The sequence below is a fragment of the Coregonus lavaretus genome, assembly GCF_964263955.1.
Source record: "Coregonus lavaretus genome assembly, contig: SUPER_35_unloc_5, whole genome shotgun sequence".
Lineage (NCBI taxonomy): Eukaryota > Metazoa > Chordata > Actinopteri > Salmoniformes > Salmonidae > Coregonus > Coregonus lavaretus.
In genome coordinates, this window is record NW_028167177.1 from 1336921 (window position 1) to 1354268 (window position 17348).

Below are 17348 nucleotides of genomic sequence, written 5' to 3' on the forward strand. Positions count from 1 at the left end.
GGTATTGGAGTGGCCATCACAAAGCCCTGACCTCATTCCTATAGACAATTTGTGGGCAGAACTGAAAAAGCGTGTGCGAGCAAGGAGGCCTACAAACCTGACTCAGTTACACCAGCTCTGTCAGGAGGAATGGGCCAAAATTCACCCAACTTATTGTGGGAAGCTTGTGGAAGGCTACCCGAAACATTAAACAATTTAAAGGAAATGCTACCAAATACTAATTGAGTGTATGTAAACTTTTCCGTTATTTATTTTTTTGAATGTTTTGAAACAAGTAATTTCTTTCATTTCACTTCACCTATTTGGACTATTTTGTGTATGCCCATTACATTAAATCCAAATAAAAATCCATTTAAATTATAGGTTGTAATGCAACAAAATAGGAAAAACGCCAAGGGGGATGAATACTTTTGCAAGGCACTGTACCATGGCTAACGGCTGTATCCAGGCACTCCGCGTTGCGTCATGCTTAAGAACAGCCCTTAGCTGTGGTATATTGGCCATATACCATACCCTCTCGTGCTTTATTGGTTAATCATAGCAGTCAAACTAGTTAAATCGACATCCATTGATGGAAAATGATCTGGCAAGTTTAATAAGGGCAAATTATATTTTCTCTTGCGACATATTCAAATTAGTTTATTACGTCATGTCATAGTTCACAATAATTATTATTTTGATAAACCAAATGTAGCTTCTAACGTAGTTACAAGTTACATCGATATTCCTTCTTAATTGGCTTGAAAACATTATGGAGAAAAAAAAATATTGTATAAATGTGGCAACTCCTCTCTTGCTGTGGGAAATAAAAATGGGATGATGATGTTGATGTGAGCCATGACCAGCCTTTCAAAGCATTTCACAGCTACAGATGTGGGTGCTATGGGGCGATAGTCATTTAGATAGGTTATCTTGGCGGTCTTGGGCACAGGGACTATAGTGGTCTGCTTGAAACATGTAGGTATTACAGACTGGGTCAAGAAGAGGTTGAAAATGTCAGTGAAGACACTTGCCAGCTGGACAGCGCATGCTCTGACTACGTGTCCCGGTAATCCGTCTGGCCCATGTGAATGTCAACCTGTTTAAAGGTTTTATACACGTCAGCTACGGAGAGCGTGCTCACACAGTCATCCGGAACAGCTGGTGCTCTCGCATGGTTCACTGTTGGTTGCCTTGAAGCGAACATAGAAGGCATTTAGCTCGTCTGGTAAGCTCGTGTCACTGGGCAGCTCGCGGCATTGGTTTCCCTTTGTAGTCCGTGATAGTTTGCAAGCCCTGCCACATCCATGCGGATGTTGCCTGTAATCCATGGCTTCTGGTTGGGATATGTACATATGGTCACTGTGGGGACAATATCATCAATGCACTTATGACTGATGTGGTTAACTCAATGCCATCGGATGAGTCCCAGAACAATATTCCAGTCTGTGCTAGCGAAACAGTCCTGTAGCTTAGCATCCACATCATCTGATCACTTCCGAATTTAGAGCGTCCTGGTACTTCCTGTTTGAGTTTTTGCTTGTAAGCAGGAATCAGGAGGATAGAGTTATGGTCAGATTTGCCAAATGGAGGACGAAAATGTGAGCATACCCAGATGCTCAATGGAGGGACTTAGAGTACTTAAAAAAATAAAATCTTACCCTAAGACACTTCGCATGATCACTATAATATGTCAGCTAAAGAATGGTTCCCAGATATCCCCTGTGTAAAACTCAAGCCACAGTGCTACGATTTCTCCCCATTGTGGACACTCTTATGTCTGGTAAGGTTAGTCAGGAAGGAGAAGCTCTTGTAACATAGTTTGCACTTGAAGGGCTTCTCCTTGGTGTGAACGGTCTGATGCATCTTCACATAATTCGCCTGAGCGAAGCGCTTCCCACATGTGGGGCAGGCGTACGGCTTGTCGGCATCCCCCCTAATGCTCTGCCTCCCACGCTGTGACCCAATAACACCAGAGGAAGTAGAAGCAGGAGCCTCCACCCTCAGGTGATTAGTCTTTGAGCTCCCTCCTTGACCTCTAGCCATTGTTTGGGTGTTGTTGGGATTGTGTGCTGTATTGGTAGGGTAACCATGAGGTAGCTGAGGAAGGCTAGACCCAGGTCCAGGCCCATGCCTTTTATGAACCCAGTCACTAGGCATTAGACGAGACCCGGAAAGAGAAGACAGACTTCCTGTTAGACTCCCACCAGGGGGCTCTCCCACCACTCTCTCTGAAGGCTGAAGCCCAGGGTGACTTGCTCTGTTCATCATGGATACTGTTGTGTTTGTATCATAGGAACAGGAGGGTCTACCTCTATCAGTCCCAGGCCCTGCTTCATCCCTGCACTGAGACTGTGAAGAAAAGGATCTGGGCTGCAGACTGGATCCCTGACTGGAGCCTCTGTCTCTCTTATGACCACCAGGACTGAGGTTGTTCAGTCCACCTGTCCACTGGTTGTGTTCTGTGTATTTGTGGTGGTGGTGGAGTCTCTGTCCCTCGCGGTTCGGTCCTGGATCCGACTCAGGAAGGAAGAGCGATGGCTCCTGATCCATGGTCCCGATCCGGGGCCAGGGTTTGTGACCAGCCGCTTCAGAGGTCCACTCTCTCCCACCAGTAACACTGGATATCAGCAAGTCCTCATGGACTGCAGACTGTAAACACAAATGGAAGAGAAAATCATAAAGGTTTATATAAGAAACCTTTTGCTGTACACACAGAAACATGACATGATATTCTAAAATATTAACCACAGTCAATGGGGGTATGGGGGATATAATCGGGTTGGGTTGGGGGGGATATGGGGGATTTAACTGGGTTGGGTTGGTGGATATAACCGGGTTGGGTTGGGGGATACTTTGGAAAAGGTGCAACATTACATGAAAACACTTTTCATCAGTGAAGCATTTTTACAGACACCATCACACCAACCATCACCATATCATCTACTCTGCCTCATCATACTCATTTTTTCCTCAGTTCACCTCATCCAGTTCCCTACTACATCCAAAACCAACAGAATTAACTACGAACTAACTAACTAGTATTACATTACATATCACTATACTCAGGATACACTATACTGGTGTATCCTGAGGTATCTCCTCTATGAGAACCTCTTCCAGCAGTATGTACAGGCGAATGGCCTCACTCCCATGTGGACCATCAGGTGCATCTTCATGTGGGATGAGTCGGAGAAACAGGCCCAGTCGAGGTGGCAGCCAAACAATTTCTCCCCCGGGTGCATCCTCTGGTGGATCTCCACCTGTTTGGGGAAACTGAAGGCTTTCCCACAGAACGAACACGGGAAGCACTTCTCTTCGCCACCGGATCTGCTGATAGCGTCACTACTACTGTCATTTGTGAATGGGCTTGTGTAGCCACTTAGTGTTGAGGCACTGGCATTGTCTGAGGTCTGGTTTAACATAAGGAGATTGTGAGGAGGACGAAGGCCAGGGAGTGTCTGTGTTGTCGTAGGGTCCATGTTCCAGTTGATAGATCCTATAGAAGGCAGGCTGAAGGCAGCACCTGTTAGGGGGTTAACCTGAGGCGCCATCAGTCTGTCTGAATCACAACTATAGGAGCAGGATGGAGCATTGCTAGTCTGTGTCTGTTCTCTCCCGCCACATATGGACACCTCCCTGTCTCCGCAGACCAAATCTACGCCTCGACCTGGTCTCAGCCAGTTTGCTGTCATGGAGACTAAGATCGGATGTTGTTTTGTGTTTGACTGTCTGTTTCTGTTTGTGGTTAACAGTATTGTACTGCAGCGCAGAGTTGAGGACGCTGTCCCATCCACTGACCTCCACTATGTCGCCTCTGGTTCTGCCCTGCTCAGTGATGTTGTCCCCTGGGCCCTTGGTTGCACCCGTCTGGGTCTGGGAATCCAAGATGGCCGCCCAGTCTCCTCTGTTTGCCTCCAGCCAACCACCTGCAGGAAGACGTTACAAAATAGACTTTACAAACATGGCAGAGAAGTTTTCTGAGTCAATTACCTGGTCAAGTTCATACATTATAATGTGTGTTTTGGTATGTAAACATAAGTTGTATTGATTACATTTTATCAATGAAGAAAATTAAGAAAGAATAATAGCCAGGCGCATCACTATTCCCATTGTAGATCTATTACTGTATTACATTTTAGTCATTTAGCAGACGCTCTTATCCAGAGCGACTTACAGTTAGTGAGTGCATACATTTTCATACTTGCCCCTCGTGGGAATCGAACCCACAACCCTGGCATTGCAAGCGCCATGCTCTACCAACTGAGCTACACAGGGTTGTATGTAGGCTATATGTATTTCTCCCTTACCTTGCTCCCCCATCTTTAGTCCACTCAGCAGGTCAATGCTCTCTAGTCCGTCCTTTATTGTCTCTTCTTTGACCAGCAGCAGATCAGGCTTCCCATCCTCCATGTCTACTGACTGTAAGAGATACAGAGTGAGAGGATGTTGGATCAAGAAATATCATATGAGCACCCTGCTATGGAGCATCTTCTGATTGGGCAAAGAAGGATTGCTATTAGTACTATGCAAACATGTTAGTTAATTTGATACTATGGGAGTTTCATCCGGGTGGACTGAGCCCTGCAAACACTGCTCACCCCGTTCCCATCCCAGCCCTTGCATCCAGCGACTTGAAGGAGATCTGTCGAATTCTCAGTCTGCTCTGCTCTCACATGGTTGGCCAGGGACCTGGCAAAGTCTCAGCTTACTCAACAAATTGCTGCAGATGACCCTATGCCTGTTAGCTCTTATGTGAATGAGCTGAATACCCCCTCTGACTTTAAATCTTGTAGGGGGCTAATGCACCTAAATGTGCGTAGTATGATTTAAAAAATGGACACAATTGACATTTGGGTTCAGAACTAGTGTCTTGACATTCTGGTTCTCTCGGAAACATGGTTAAATGGTTCTGTCTCTGATAAAGACATTGAAGTAAATTATTATAATGTATTTAGATGTGACAGATTACAGAAAGGGGGAGGAGTGGCCATATACAGTGCCTTCAGAAAGTATTATTTTTCCACATTTTGTTGCGTTTCAGCCTGCATTCAAAATGGAGTAAATAGATTTTTTTCTCACAATACCCCATAATGACAAAGTGAAAACATGTTTTTAGAAATGTTTTCAAATGTATTGAAAATAAGATACAGAAATATCTACTTGACATAAGTATTCCCACCCGAGTCAATATTTAGTAGAAGCACCTTTGGCAGCGATTACAGCTCTGAATCTTTCTGGTTAAGTCTCTAAGAGCTTTCCACACCTGGATTGTGCAACATTTGCCCATTATTCTTTTCAAAATTCTACAAGCTCTGTCAAATTGGTTGTTGATCATTGTTAGACAATCATTTTCAGGGATTGACATATATTTTCAAGTAGATTGGTCAAAACTGTAACTTGGCCACTCAGGAACATTCACTGTCTTCTTGTTAAGCAACTCCAGTGTAGATTTGGCCTTGTGTTTCAGGTTATTGTCCTGCTGAAAGGTGAATTAATCTCCCAGTGTCTGGTGGAAAGCAGACTGAACAAGGTTTTCTTCTAGGATTTTGCCTGTGCTTAGCTTCATTCTGTTTTATTTTTATCCTGATAAAATCCCCAGTCCTTGCCAATTACAAGCATACCCATAACATGATGCTGCCACCACTATGCTTGAAAATATGAAGAGTGGTACTCAGTAATGTGTCGTATTGGATTTGCCCCAAACATAACAATTTGTATTCAGGACAAAAACTGAATTGCTTTGCCACATTTTTCTAATTTCTAAAAACCTGTTTTTGCTTCGTCATTATGGGGAATTGTGTGTAGATTGATGAGGGGAAAAAACAATTTAATCAGTTTTAGAATAAGGCTATAACGTAACAAAATGTGCAAAAAGTCAAGGGGTCTGAATACTTTCACGAATGCGTTGAGTTTAATCTGACTCAATTGATCTCAAAACCCACACAGCTTAATGTCTTACTAATAACCCCCATAAATATTTGTCTAGTGGAGTATTTGCATATGATCTCAGTGATAATTGTCCCATAGTATGTATTCGAGATACCAAACAGCAAAAATACTCACCCTTGTTTAATTAAAAATATACATTTGTAAAAATTCTCTCCTCAAGGGTTTTTACATGACATGCTCTACTCTGATTTAGCCACTGTCTCCTGTATTCCTGACCCTGAGTTGGCTCTAGAAAATGTACACTCCATATTTATTCCTCTGGCAGATAAACACGCCCCTTTTAAACAATTCAGAGTCAAAGATAGATCTAACCCCTGGTTTTCTTCGCAGCTATCTGAGCTCCTTCAGATGAGAAATCAGGCCTGGTCCAAAGCAAGGAAAACTGACTCTGTAGTGGACTGGCACTCTTTCAGACAACTGAGAAACAGATGCGCTATTTTCATTAAGAAAGCTAAATCAAGCTACTTTTAAAGCTCCATCTCTGACTGCTGGTGATTTGAAAACAGTAAATGCACAACAATTCCAGGACATAGACATGTCTTATATGGGCAGAAAGCTTAAATTATTGTTAATCTAACTGCACTGTCCAATTTACAGTAGCTATTACAGTGAAAAAAATGCCATGCTATTGTTTGAGGAGAGTGCAAAACAACAAAAAACGTATCACGGCAACTGGTTTGATACATTCACCTCTGAAGGTAAATAATGTACTTACATTCAGTAATCTTGCTCTGATTTGTCATCCTAAGGGTCCCAGAGATAAAATGTAGCATAGTTTTGTTTGATAAAATAAATTTTTATATTCAAATGTAGGAACTGGGTTCTACAGTTTGAACCCCGGCCATCTAGATGTGTGAAAGTTAGTGCATAAGCTAATGATCCATCATGTATGACATTCCTGGGAGTGTGTCAACTTACATTTTGTATTACCATATCATTTTTGTATGTTCTCTATAGTTATGTACTTGAAAATGTATCAATTGACCAATTCGGCACATTTAGGCAGACATGATAATAGTCCAGTATTGCAACGCTTCACTGGATCAATCTGAAACTTTGCATACACACTGCTGCCATCTAGTGGCCAAAATCTAAATTGCGCCTAAACTGCAATATTATATTGTGGCCTTTCTCCTACATTTCAAAGATGATGGAACAAGAAAAGAAACTCATGTTTTTTTGTTTGTATTATCTTTTACCAGATCTAATGTGTTATATTCTCCTACATTAATTTCACATTTCCACAAACTTCAAAGTGTTTCCTTTCAAATGGTATCAAGAATATGCATATCCTTGCTTCAGGTCCTGAGCTATAGGCAGTTAGATTTGGGTATGTCATTTTAGGCGAAAATTGAAAAAAAGTGTCCGATCCTTAAGAAGTTAAAGGGACATATTCATAATCTCCAGCACCACCATCAACATCAACATACACTACATGACCAAAAGTATGTGGACACCTGCTCGTCGAACATCTAATTCCAAAATCATGGGCATTAATATGGAGTTGGTCCCCCTTTGCTGCTATAACAGCCTCCACTCTTCTGGAAAGGCTTTCCACTAGATGTTGGAACATTGCTGCGGGGACTTGCTTCCATTCAGCTACAAGAGCATTAGTGAGTTCGGGCACTGATGTTGGGCGATTAGGCCTGGCTCGTAGTCGGCATTCCAATTCATCCCAAAGATGTTCGATGGGGTTGAGATCAGGGCTCTGTGCAGGCCAGTCAAGTTCTTCCACACCGATCTCAACAAAACCCTTTCTGTATGGACCTCTCTTTGTGCATGGGGGCATTGTCATGCTAAAACAGGAAAGGGCCTTCCCCAAACTGTTGCTACATAGTTGGAAGCACAGAATCGTCTAGAATGTCATTGTATGCTGTAGGATTAAGATTTCCCTTCACTGGTACTAAGGGGCCTAGCCCGAACCATGAAAAACAGCCCCAGACCATTATTCTTCTTCCGCCAAACTTTACCATTGGTACTATGCATTGGGGCAGATAGCGTTCTCCTGGCATCTGCAAAACCCAGAGTCGTCCGTCAGACTGCCAGATGGTGAAGTGTGATTCATCACGCCAGAGAACACATTTCCACTGCTCCAGAATGCAATGGCGGGAAGTTTTACACCACTCCAGCCGACGCTTGGCATTGCCATGGTGATCTTAGGCTTGTGTGCGGCTGCTCGGTCATGAAGCTCCCGACGAACAATTATTGTGCTGACGTTGCTTCCAGAGGCAGTTAGGAAGTCGGTAGTGAGTGTTGCAACCGAGGACTGACACGTTATGCGTTTCAGCATTCGGCGGTCACGTTCTGTGAGCTTGTGTGGCCTACCACTTCTAGTCTGAGTACTGAATACTGCCAAATTCTCTAAAACGACGTTGGAGGCGGCTTATGGTCAAAAAATTAACATGAAATTCTCTGGCAACAGCTCTGTTGAACATTCCTGCAGTCAGCATGCCAATTGTAAGCTCTCTCAAAACTTGAGACATCTGTGGCATTGTGTTGTTTGACAAAACTACACATTTTAGAGTGGTTCCCAACACAAGTTGTACCTGTGTAATGATCATGCTGTTTAATCAGCTTCTTGATATGCCACACCTGTCAGGTGGATGGATTATCTTGGCAAAGGAGAAATTCTCACTAACAGGGATGTAAACAAATTTGTGCACAACATTTGAGAGAAATAAGCTTTTGTGCATATGGAACATTTCTGGGATCTTTTATTTCAGCTCATGAAAAATGGGACCAACACTTTACATGTTCGTTTATATTTTAGTTCAGTATAACTGTTTAAAACATTTATTGGCAGATAGAATTCAATGTGTATCTACTGATGGTGTTAAATCCTGTTTTCTGGACATAACAAAAGGTATCCCGCAGGGGTCAATTCTGGGTCCTGTACCTTTTACTGTTTACATTAACAATATTGTTGCAGTTTACAAAAAAATTGTAACCTGCACTTGCATGCCGATGATACTGTTGTGTATGCTATTACCCCCACGATTCACCAGGCTTTATCTGATCTACAGTCTGCCTTCATCGTATTACAGAAAAACTTTATTGACCTGAAATTAGTATTGAATGCAGATCAAACTAAGCATATGTTGTTCTCTAGAGCGCATAAAAATAACTCTGATGATTTAAGCATATGTACTTTGGATGGTGTCCATATTGAACGTGTCCCTGCTTACAAATGTCTGGGCATCTGGATAGATGAAAATCTGTATTTTAAAAAGAATATGGATGAGTTATTTAAGCTGAGAATAAAAATAGGCTTCTTCTATAGAAATAGGTCATACCTCTCGCTAAATAGTAGACAGCAAATTATTCAGTCTATGGCGACATCATCTATATGAATGCAGCTGCCACTTCATTAAAGCCGTTAGATGCTATTATCATTATTGGCGACAGTTTTAGTACTCATCAATGCATTCTCTACCAGAAAGTTGGTTGGCCCTCTTTGATGTCACGTAGGTTGATACATTGCTATATTTTCATTTATAAAGCCCCTTTACAAAAACTCCCACTGTACCTAACATTATTACTAAACTTTAGACTTATGAGTTACCACACCCGGTGTCAGGGTTGGCTAACTCAGGAAATTCATTTGGTCTCTACTAAGTTAGGTTCATCAGCTTTTAGTTTTCTTGCACCTTATTTGTGGAACAATCTTCAAAATGTTCTTACATTTGATGTTTTGGTGCCTCTAGGGCAATTCAGAAGGATGCTTGAGGACCTTAATCCTGATGAATGTGTTTGTATTTTATGACTGTTTTTCTTTCTAGTTGCATTTTGTATTTATATTTTGATGTGTGTATTTTCTCACATTTCTGTAATTCAGGGCTCATCTGTAAAAGAGACCTTGGTCTCAGTATGACTCCCTGATTAAATAAAGGCGAAATAAAAAACGTGTTTGTTAATTTGATTACTTGACACTAATGGTTTCATCATTAAAAGGCATGGTCCCACAGTTAAGACAAAATTAAATCCACAAAGCAAAGGTCCTCCACCTGTCTACATAGTCTTATTCATTATGATCTAACAGGCTAAACTGATCCTAGATCAGCACTCCTACTCTGAGAGGCTTTGTGGATACGGGCCCTGACCTAATACCATTCAGACAGTAGTTCACAGTGGGCCCACCTCAGTGAGACTGTGTGTGATCCTGTGCTGCTCAGCTGGTTCCTCTGTGGGTTCAGGAGGAGGTGTAGTCTGGTTGTCCTCCATGACCATGGTCCCCTCAGGGTTCCCCAGACCCTCCTCACACCCCTCCTCCTTCACCAGCAGCACCTCTGGATCCTCCTCCTCCTGGAAGAGAGGTGATACAGATTAAACAGACATCCACTCCATCAGATATGTACTGTACACACGCACAAACAGATAATAAGAACGAATCCGTTGGACGGGCAACGTAGGGGGGCATGTTTTTTTCAAGACCTCCTATGTGGATATATGTATAAACATTTTTTATTATAATAATTAAAGTGTTCAATCAATTGTATTTGTGGAGTGGCTTTGTTACAACTATGAACCCGGTATATTTATAACAACTAAATAAAAATAAATACCCCAACAGCCAATACACATGGTCAGCAAGATGCACGGTCAAATGATGAAAACATCAGTAGCCTAAATATCATTACAAGCGCCAAGTGTGCTTGATAATAGTGAAAATCATCACAAAAGCAATAATGGCATAATTAATATAAGTGTTGATATGACACCAGTCCAAAAGTTAATTATCAGTTGGAACATGTCCATCTCACATAGCCTAAACAACGAAAGTGTGTTGCTGAATTTGTTTTCTTGCTTGAGATGTAGGGCCTGCTCTCGCAGTGATGACATTTTGTGCTGATAATGGCCCATAGAATTCTCACCGGCTTGTTCTATTCCGAACGGTGCCCTCCTCTCTCCTGTCTCACCGTTTCATTTGGTGGTGGCGCTGGCACCTGCTCAGCGTGCACAATTATGTTTTGCGCTTGGGAGTAGATTCAGGTTGAGGCTTAGAATCAGAAGAATACTCATCAGAGATGTCATCATGATTCACTCTTCCCCACCATCTGAGTTGGTTTCATTCAGATTTTGTAGCAACGGTAACAAGTGCATCCATTTGTCTTGGTCTTCTTGCCATTGTAAATTACGCACGCTCTCACTGTGTACTCCAAGTAGGCCAGAATAGATTGACAGAGTGAGTATATACAGTGGGGAAAAAAGTATTTAGTCAGCCACCAATTGTGCAAGTTCTCCCACTTAAAAAGATGAGAGAGGCCGGTAATTTTCATCATAGGTACACGTCAACTATGACAGACAAAATGAGGAAAAAAAATCCAGAAAATCACATTGTAGGATTTTTAATGAATTTATTTGCAAATTATGGTGGAAAATAAGTATTTGGTTAATAACAAAAGTTTCTCAATACTTTGTTATATACCCTTTGTTGGCAATGACACAGGTCAAACGTTTTCTGTAAGTCTTCACAAGGTTTTCACACACTTTTGCTGGTATTTTGGCCCATTCCTCCATGCAGATCTCCTCCAGAGCAGTGATGTTTTGGGGCTGTCGCTGGGCAACACGGACTTTCAACTCCCTCCAAATTTTTTCTATGGGGTTGAGATCTGGAGACTGGCTAGGCCACTCCAGGACCTTGAAATGCTTCTTACGAAGCCACTCCTTCGTTGCCCGGGCGGTGTGTTTGGGATCATTGTCATGCTGAAAGACCCAGCCACGTTTCATCTTCAATGCCCTTGCTGATGGAAGGAGGTTTTCACTCAAAATCTCAAGATACATGGCCCCATTCATTCTTTCCTTTACACGGATCAGTCGTCCTGGTCCCTTTGCAGAAAAACAGCCCCAAAGCATGATGTTTCCACCCCCATGCTTCACAGTAGGTATGGTGTTCTTTGGATGCAACTCAGCATTCTTTGTCCTCCAAACACAACGAGTTGAGTTTTTACCAAAAAGTTCTATTTTGGTTTCATCTGACCATATGACATTCTCCCAATCCTCTTCTGGATCATCCAAATGCACTCTAGCAAACTTCAGACGGGCCTGGACATGTACTGGCTTAAGCAGGGGGACACGTCTGGCACTGCAGGATTTGAGTCCCTGGCGGCGTAGTGTGTTACTGATGGTAGGCTTTGTTACTTTGGTCCCAGCTCTCTGCAGGTCATTCACTAGGTCCCCCCGTGTGGTTCTGGGATTTTTGCTCACCGTTCTTGTGATCATTTTGACCCCACGGGGTGAGATCTTGCGTGGAGCCCCAGATCGAGGGAGATTATCAGTGGTCTTGTATGTCTTCCATTTCCTAATAATTGCTCCCACAGTTGATTTCTTCAAACCAAGCTGCTTACCTATTGCAGATTCAGTCTTCCCAGCCTGGTGCAGGACTACAATTTTGTTTCTGGTGTCCTTTGACAGCTCTTTGGTCTTGGCCATAGTGGAGTTTGGAGTGTGACTGTTTGAGGTTGTGGACAGGTGTCTTTTATACTGATAACAAGTTCAAACAGGTGCCATTAATACAGGTAACGAGTGGAGGACAGAGGAGCCTCTTAAAGAAGAAGTTACAGGTCTGTGAGAGCCAGAAATCTTGCTTGTTTGTAGGTGACCAAATACTTATTTTCCACCATAATTTGCAAATAAATTCATTAAAAATCCTACAATGTGATTTTCTGGAAAAATTTTCTCTCAATTTGTCTGTCATAGTTGACGTGTACCTATGATGAAAATTACAGGCCTCTCTCATCTTTTTAAGTGTGAGAACTTGCACAATTGGTGGCTGACTAAATACTTTTTTTCTCCACTGTACCATTTTTAGATTATAATTAGAATAGATCAATACAATAGAATGGCCCGCCCTGTTCTTTATTCACAATTGGTGATAGCATAATTATGCATTGTTCGCTTCCCCTTGCGCATCAACTCATCCATTCTCCCTCATCATACTTTAGCCTACTTAATTTATTTAATCTGTTATTATATGTGTGAAATTCGTTTCAGTATAGTTTAGGTTCAGCTTCGAGGCAATTATCGGGGTGATTATCAACTGGGCACGGCATCTTCAACTATCGGGAGAAGGTGGGGAGCAGGCCTTACCGTCAGGAGGAGGGGCAACGAGGAAAACCAAAATGATATGCCCTCCTAAAACGGTCTATAACACCAGTTCTGTTTGTGATATTAAGATTCTGACAAGGACAGTGTGTATTATGGACTTATTTAGGAAAAGTCAAGGACGGAGGGGGCCTGACTTTAAAAATAGCAGAGTAGACTAATGTATTTTTTAAATTCTTGAGCAGTCCAAATGACTGCTTTAGCGCTTCTATTGTGGGTTTTATAGTAATGACATGTAATTTAACTGTAAAAATGTATTTGTCTACCTTATAATGTGGCATGAACGCAACACGTCATGATGTTTTCATCCGATTGTAAATCAAATCACTTTAAAAAGTAGGTTACCTTCGCACGTTAGTCCAAAATAGCATCCGAACGACTTACATTTCTGTCTTACAATATGTAGCCCATTTGTCTGATGTGGTCAAAAAAGAGAATGTCTTGCCATACTCTTGGGCTATACATACTGAGACAGAGGGGGGCTGTTTTGGTTGCTCGGATGCTTTATCTGACAATGATGGGTCTTTCTGTCTGCGCGCGTCTCGGCCAAATAAATGATAAATATATTTGGACGGGTATGGAGATACAGTATGGCGGGCCAGGCCCCCTAAGGCCCGCCCATAATGCCGGCCCTGTAATAAACACACTTTCAACATGGAGTGTTTACCCATCCCCGCTACAGCTATAAAGCGCTGCTGGGTATATGCAGAATAGGGTGAGATCAGATGTGATGTATACTAAAGAGTCTCAATGAAAGTCTTAGAATGAAAAGTCCCATTGTGTTTATTAAACATAAACAAGTGTTAAATACACCATATGAAAACCACACATACACGTCTCTGCGTGCCTGGCAGACATCTCAGCTTGGATGTTGGCCCACCACCTCAAGCTCAACAAGACAAAGCCGCGGCTCCACGGTGTCCCCCTCCCAGAGTGCAAAGAACATCAAAGCAGTGACTCGCTCCTGCAGGTTCATGCTCTACAACAGGGGTGTTGAGTGTGACACGTGCTCTATAACATCCATAGAGTACGACCCTTCCTCACACAGGAAGCGGCGCAGGTCCTAATCCCTGCGCTTGTCACCTCCCATCTAGACTACTGCAACTCTCTGTTGGCTGGGCTCCCTGCTTGTGCCATCAAACCCCTGCAACTTATCCAGAACGCCGCAGCCCGCCGTGTGTTCAACCTTCCCAAGTTCTCACCCCACACCTCCGCACACTCCACTGGCTTCCAGTCAAAGCTTGCATCCACTAGCAGACCATGGCGCTTGCCTACGGAGCAGCAAGGGGAATTGGCCCTCCATACCTTCCGGCTATAATCAAACCCTACACCCCAACCTGAGCATCCGTTCTGCCTCCTCTGGTCTCTTGGCCGTCCCACCCCTACGGGAGGTCAGCTCCCGCTCAGCCCAGGCAATGCTCTTCTCTGTCCTGGCACCCGATTGGTGGAACCAGCTTCCCCCTGAAGCTAGGACAGCATAGTCCCTGCCCATCTTCTGAAAATGTCTGAAAGCCTACCTCTTGAAATAGAATCTTAAATGGAGGTAATGAAACAGGCATTTGTGAACAACATATACCCTACACGGTACAAACACAATATGTAACAGCCTTTTTAGGCTTATATATGCGTTATATATCACACAATGCCTGGATGCAATATTCTACCCAGGAATATTCAACACTGAAATATGTTACTCTTGTTATACCAAATGCATCTGTGGATCTTTTCTGCTGACAACAATGAAAATCAGAAGCTATCGAGTGGAATGGTTTTTCTGCTGGTGTATCTTGAGGTAGCTCCTCTCTGAGAACCTCTTCCCACAGTGCGTACAAGCGAACGGCCTCTCTTCCGTGTGGACCTTCAGGTGCATCTTCAGGTTGCCAGCCTGGGCGAAGCGCATATGACACCGGGGGCAGCTGTAGGGTTTCTCCCCTGTGTGGACCCTCTGGTGCCTCTTCAGGTGGCAAGCCTGGGTGAAGCACATCTGACACTGGGTACAGCTGAAAGGTTTCTCCCCTGTGTGGACCCTCTGGTGCCTCTTCAGGTTGCCAGCCTCGGCGAAGCGCATGTGACACTGGGTACAGCTGAAGGGTTTTATCCCTGTGTGGACCCTCTGGTGGATCTCCACCTTCTGGGGGCAGCTGAAGCCTTTGTTACAGAACATGCAGAGGAACCGTTTCTCTTTGCTATTGCCGGATGTTAGTCCCCCTCCCTGCACCTTGGCCCTTTGGTCCTCTGAGTTCAATACCTGATCGAAAAGGATGCAGCCATGTGAATTGGAAGGCCCCATCGACGTGGACACAGGTTCACGATCCCTGAGCATGTGCAAAGGGGAGTGGGTCACAACGTTTGGATTTGTCTCTAATCTTTCTCTGTAATCTAAGAAATATCTGCCCTGTGAGTGTCCATCTCCTAGGTGACTATCTGTATTCCTTGTGGGAGGAGCGTCACCCTCCACTTTCACAGTCAATTCATCTACCACTATATCCTCCACTTTCTTATCTAGGCACCCTTCAGAGTATACACTACTACTGTACCGGTTCCAGTCCCCTCTAGACAGATCAGTTTGTGTCTTTAAACCCAAGGGCATGTTGCCAGGGTCCATCTCTGTAGTGTAAGAACAAGACAGATCATTGCCAGTCTCTAACGCGTCACCTGAGTCCCGATGGAAATGAACCGTCCTCGGGCTTGGGATACCGTGAAGCAAATACTCTGAGACAGGAGCAGGAGGACAGCCCAGTGGTCCCAACTCCAGTCTCTCTTGGTCTGATCTGTGGTCAGGTCCTGTGTGTAAGAGCCTGTGTGTTACAGTTAAATTCTCGCTGTCTGTCTCTGACTTGAGGACGGCGTTCAGCGTTCCACTGACCTCCGTGTTGCTGCGTCGGGTCCTGGGCTGGGGCTGGGCGGCGGGGTCCTCCGTGGCTAAAGGGGACGCCACTCCAGCCACTGTGCCAGTCTGGATGTCTCTGGTGTGTTGTGGTTCATCTCCTTCGGTCCTCTCCTGCTTGACCAGAGACGATCCTCCAGGACCTGCAGCCTCTGCATCTGCAGACTGACACAAGAAGAGAAGAGGTTATTGTCGGTACATGAGTTGAATTAGATAATGTCGTAGGGAAGTCTCACAAGCTCCCCTATGGCAGATAAATTAGGATGTACGTGTAAGCAAGTAAATAGCTGAGGGGAGCCTTTCTGAAATAAACGGGCCACATTTTATGTACTGTAATGTTTTATGCAACACTATGACACTAACCTCTATCACGATAACATGCTGGGTTGAGGTTCCATTCCCTTCATCTATAGCTATAGGTTGGTCATCTCTCCACGCATTGGGTCCCACTGGCTTCACAAAGCTCCTGTGGCCTCCAGTGAGATGTCCTTCACCTATGAGAGTGATTGTGGGGAAAGGAGTGGTTAAGTTAGCTACTGTCAATGCTCAACACAATATTTACACTATTGACACTGTCTACAATTGGCAAGGATGTAAGGTAACACTTATAACACTATTCATAACTTTTTGATATACTATTTATTGATTGATTATATTCCATGCAATAAATACAAAATGTTTAGTATAACAATAGGAAATTCAAGAATTTGGTTAGAATATTATATTGTGTCTTTGTGCAAGAAGAATTTGCTCTTAATTGATCTGCCAGGTAAAATAAAGATACAAGAAAAACGTTTTTGCAAGATAGCTAAGTAATCAGGGGAAGTTGCATACTATCCCAAAATTGACCAAGACCCAATTCTGGGTAACACATCTGAACACATGCGCAGAGGCGAACGGGGCGACAGGCTAAATGTACCTCTTGCCATTCCTCTGTATCGGTCGAGGATCTTGACACTACTCGGACGACTTGCGAGGACGCGCTCTCGAATGGTCCTCTCTGCGCGCTCCCGTGACACCTTCAGTTCGAGTAGCTGTAGTTTCCTCCGCAATCCCCTGTTTTCTTTCTGGCTTTGAGAAATTTCCAAACGAAACACTGCATAGTCGTCGTCTACGAGTTTACAGATCTCTGCCACGGCTGCATTCGCTAGCACCTCCATGATGGAGGCTATTTGAGTGTGAAAAACCATACAGTTAGCCATTGTTAGCTAACGTTTGCAGCTAGCTAGCGTTAACTAGATAACATCTATCAAGTCCTGTCTCCAACGCGAATTAAAGACCTGAGGTAAGACCTGAGGTAAGTATGTGACACTGTGCAGTTAAATGGGTCATATTTTAAGGTTCCAGTGGGTTAATAAACGTCCAAATAACAACAATAAAAACATGAATGTGGAAATGGTTCTTGGTCACTGTTCACTTCCGTTTACAC

The 17348-nt window shown here is 43.5% G+C and overlaps 1 protein-coding gene across 1 annotated transcript; it reads right to left on the reverse strand.

Moving 5' to 3' along the window:
- Positions 1 to 620: 620 nt before the first annotated feature.
- On the reverse strand, positions 621 to 17348 carry LOC311110419 (uncharacterized protein). The gene is made up of 7 exons (XM_084188965.1): positions 16839 to 17348; positions 16283 to 16413; positions 15899 to 16084; positions 10069 to 10233; positions 4290 to 4401; positions 3781 to 3908; positions 621 to 2631 (listed from the first exon to the last, which is right to left on the reverse strand). Exons 1-7 carry the CDS (start codon positions 17119 to 17121, stop codon positions 1726 to 1728), a joined length of 1911 nt encoding a protein of 636 aa, XP_084045091.1. The 5' UTR covers positions 17122 to 17348; the 3' UTR covers positions 621 to 1725.

What these genes read in the sequence shown, in the direction of transcription:
- LOC311110419 (XM_084188965.1), bottom strand. Translation starts at nt 17,121, where the DNA reads ATGGCTAACTGTATGGTTTTTCACACTCAAATAGCCTCCATCATGGAG. An exon ending in TCACACACAGTCTCACTGAG is followed by an intron (nt 4,402 to 10,068) that starts GTGGGCCCACTG and finishes TATCTCTTACAG; the next exon opens with TCAGTAGACATGGAGGATGG. An exon ending in ACTAAAGATGGGGGAGCAAG is followed by an intron (nt 3,909 to 4,289) that starts GTAAGGGAGAAA and finishes GTCTTCCTGCAG; the next exon opens with GTGGTTGGCTGGAGGCAAAC.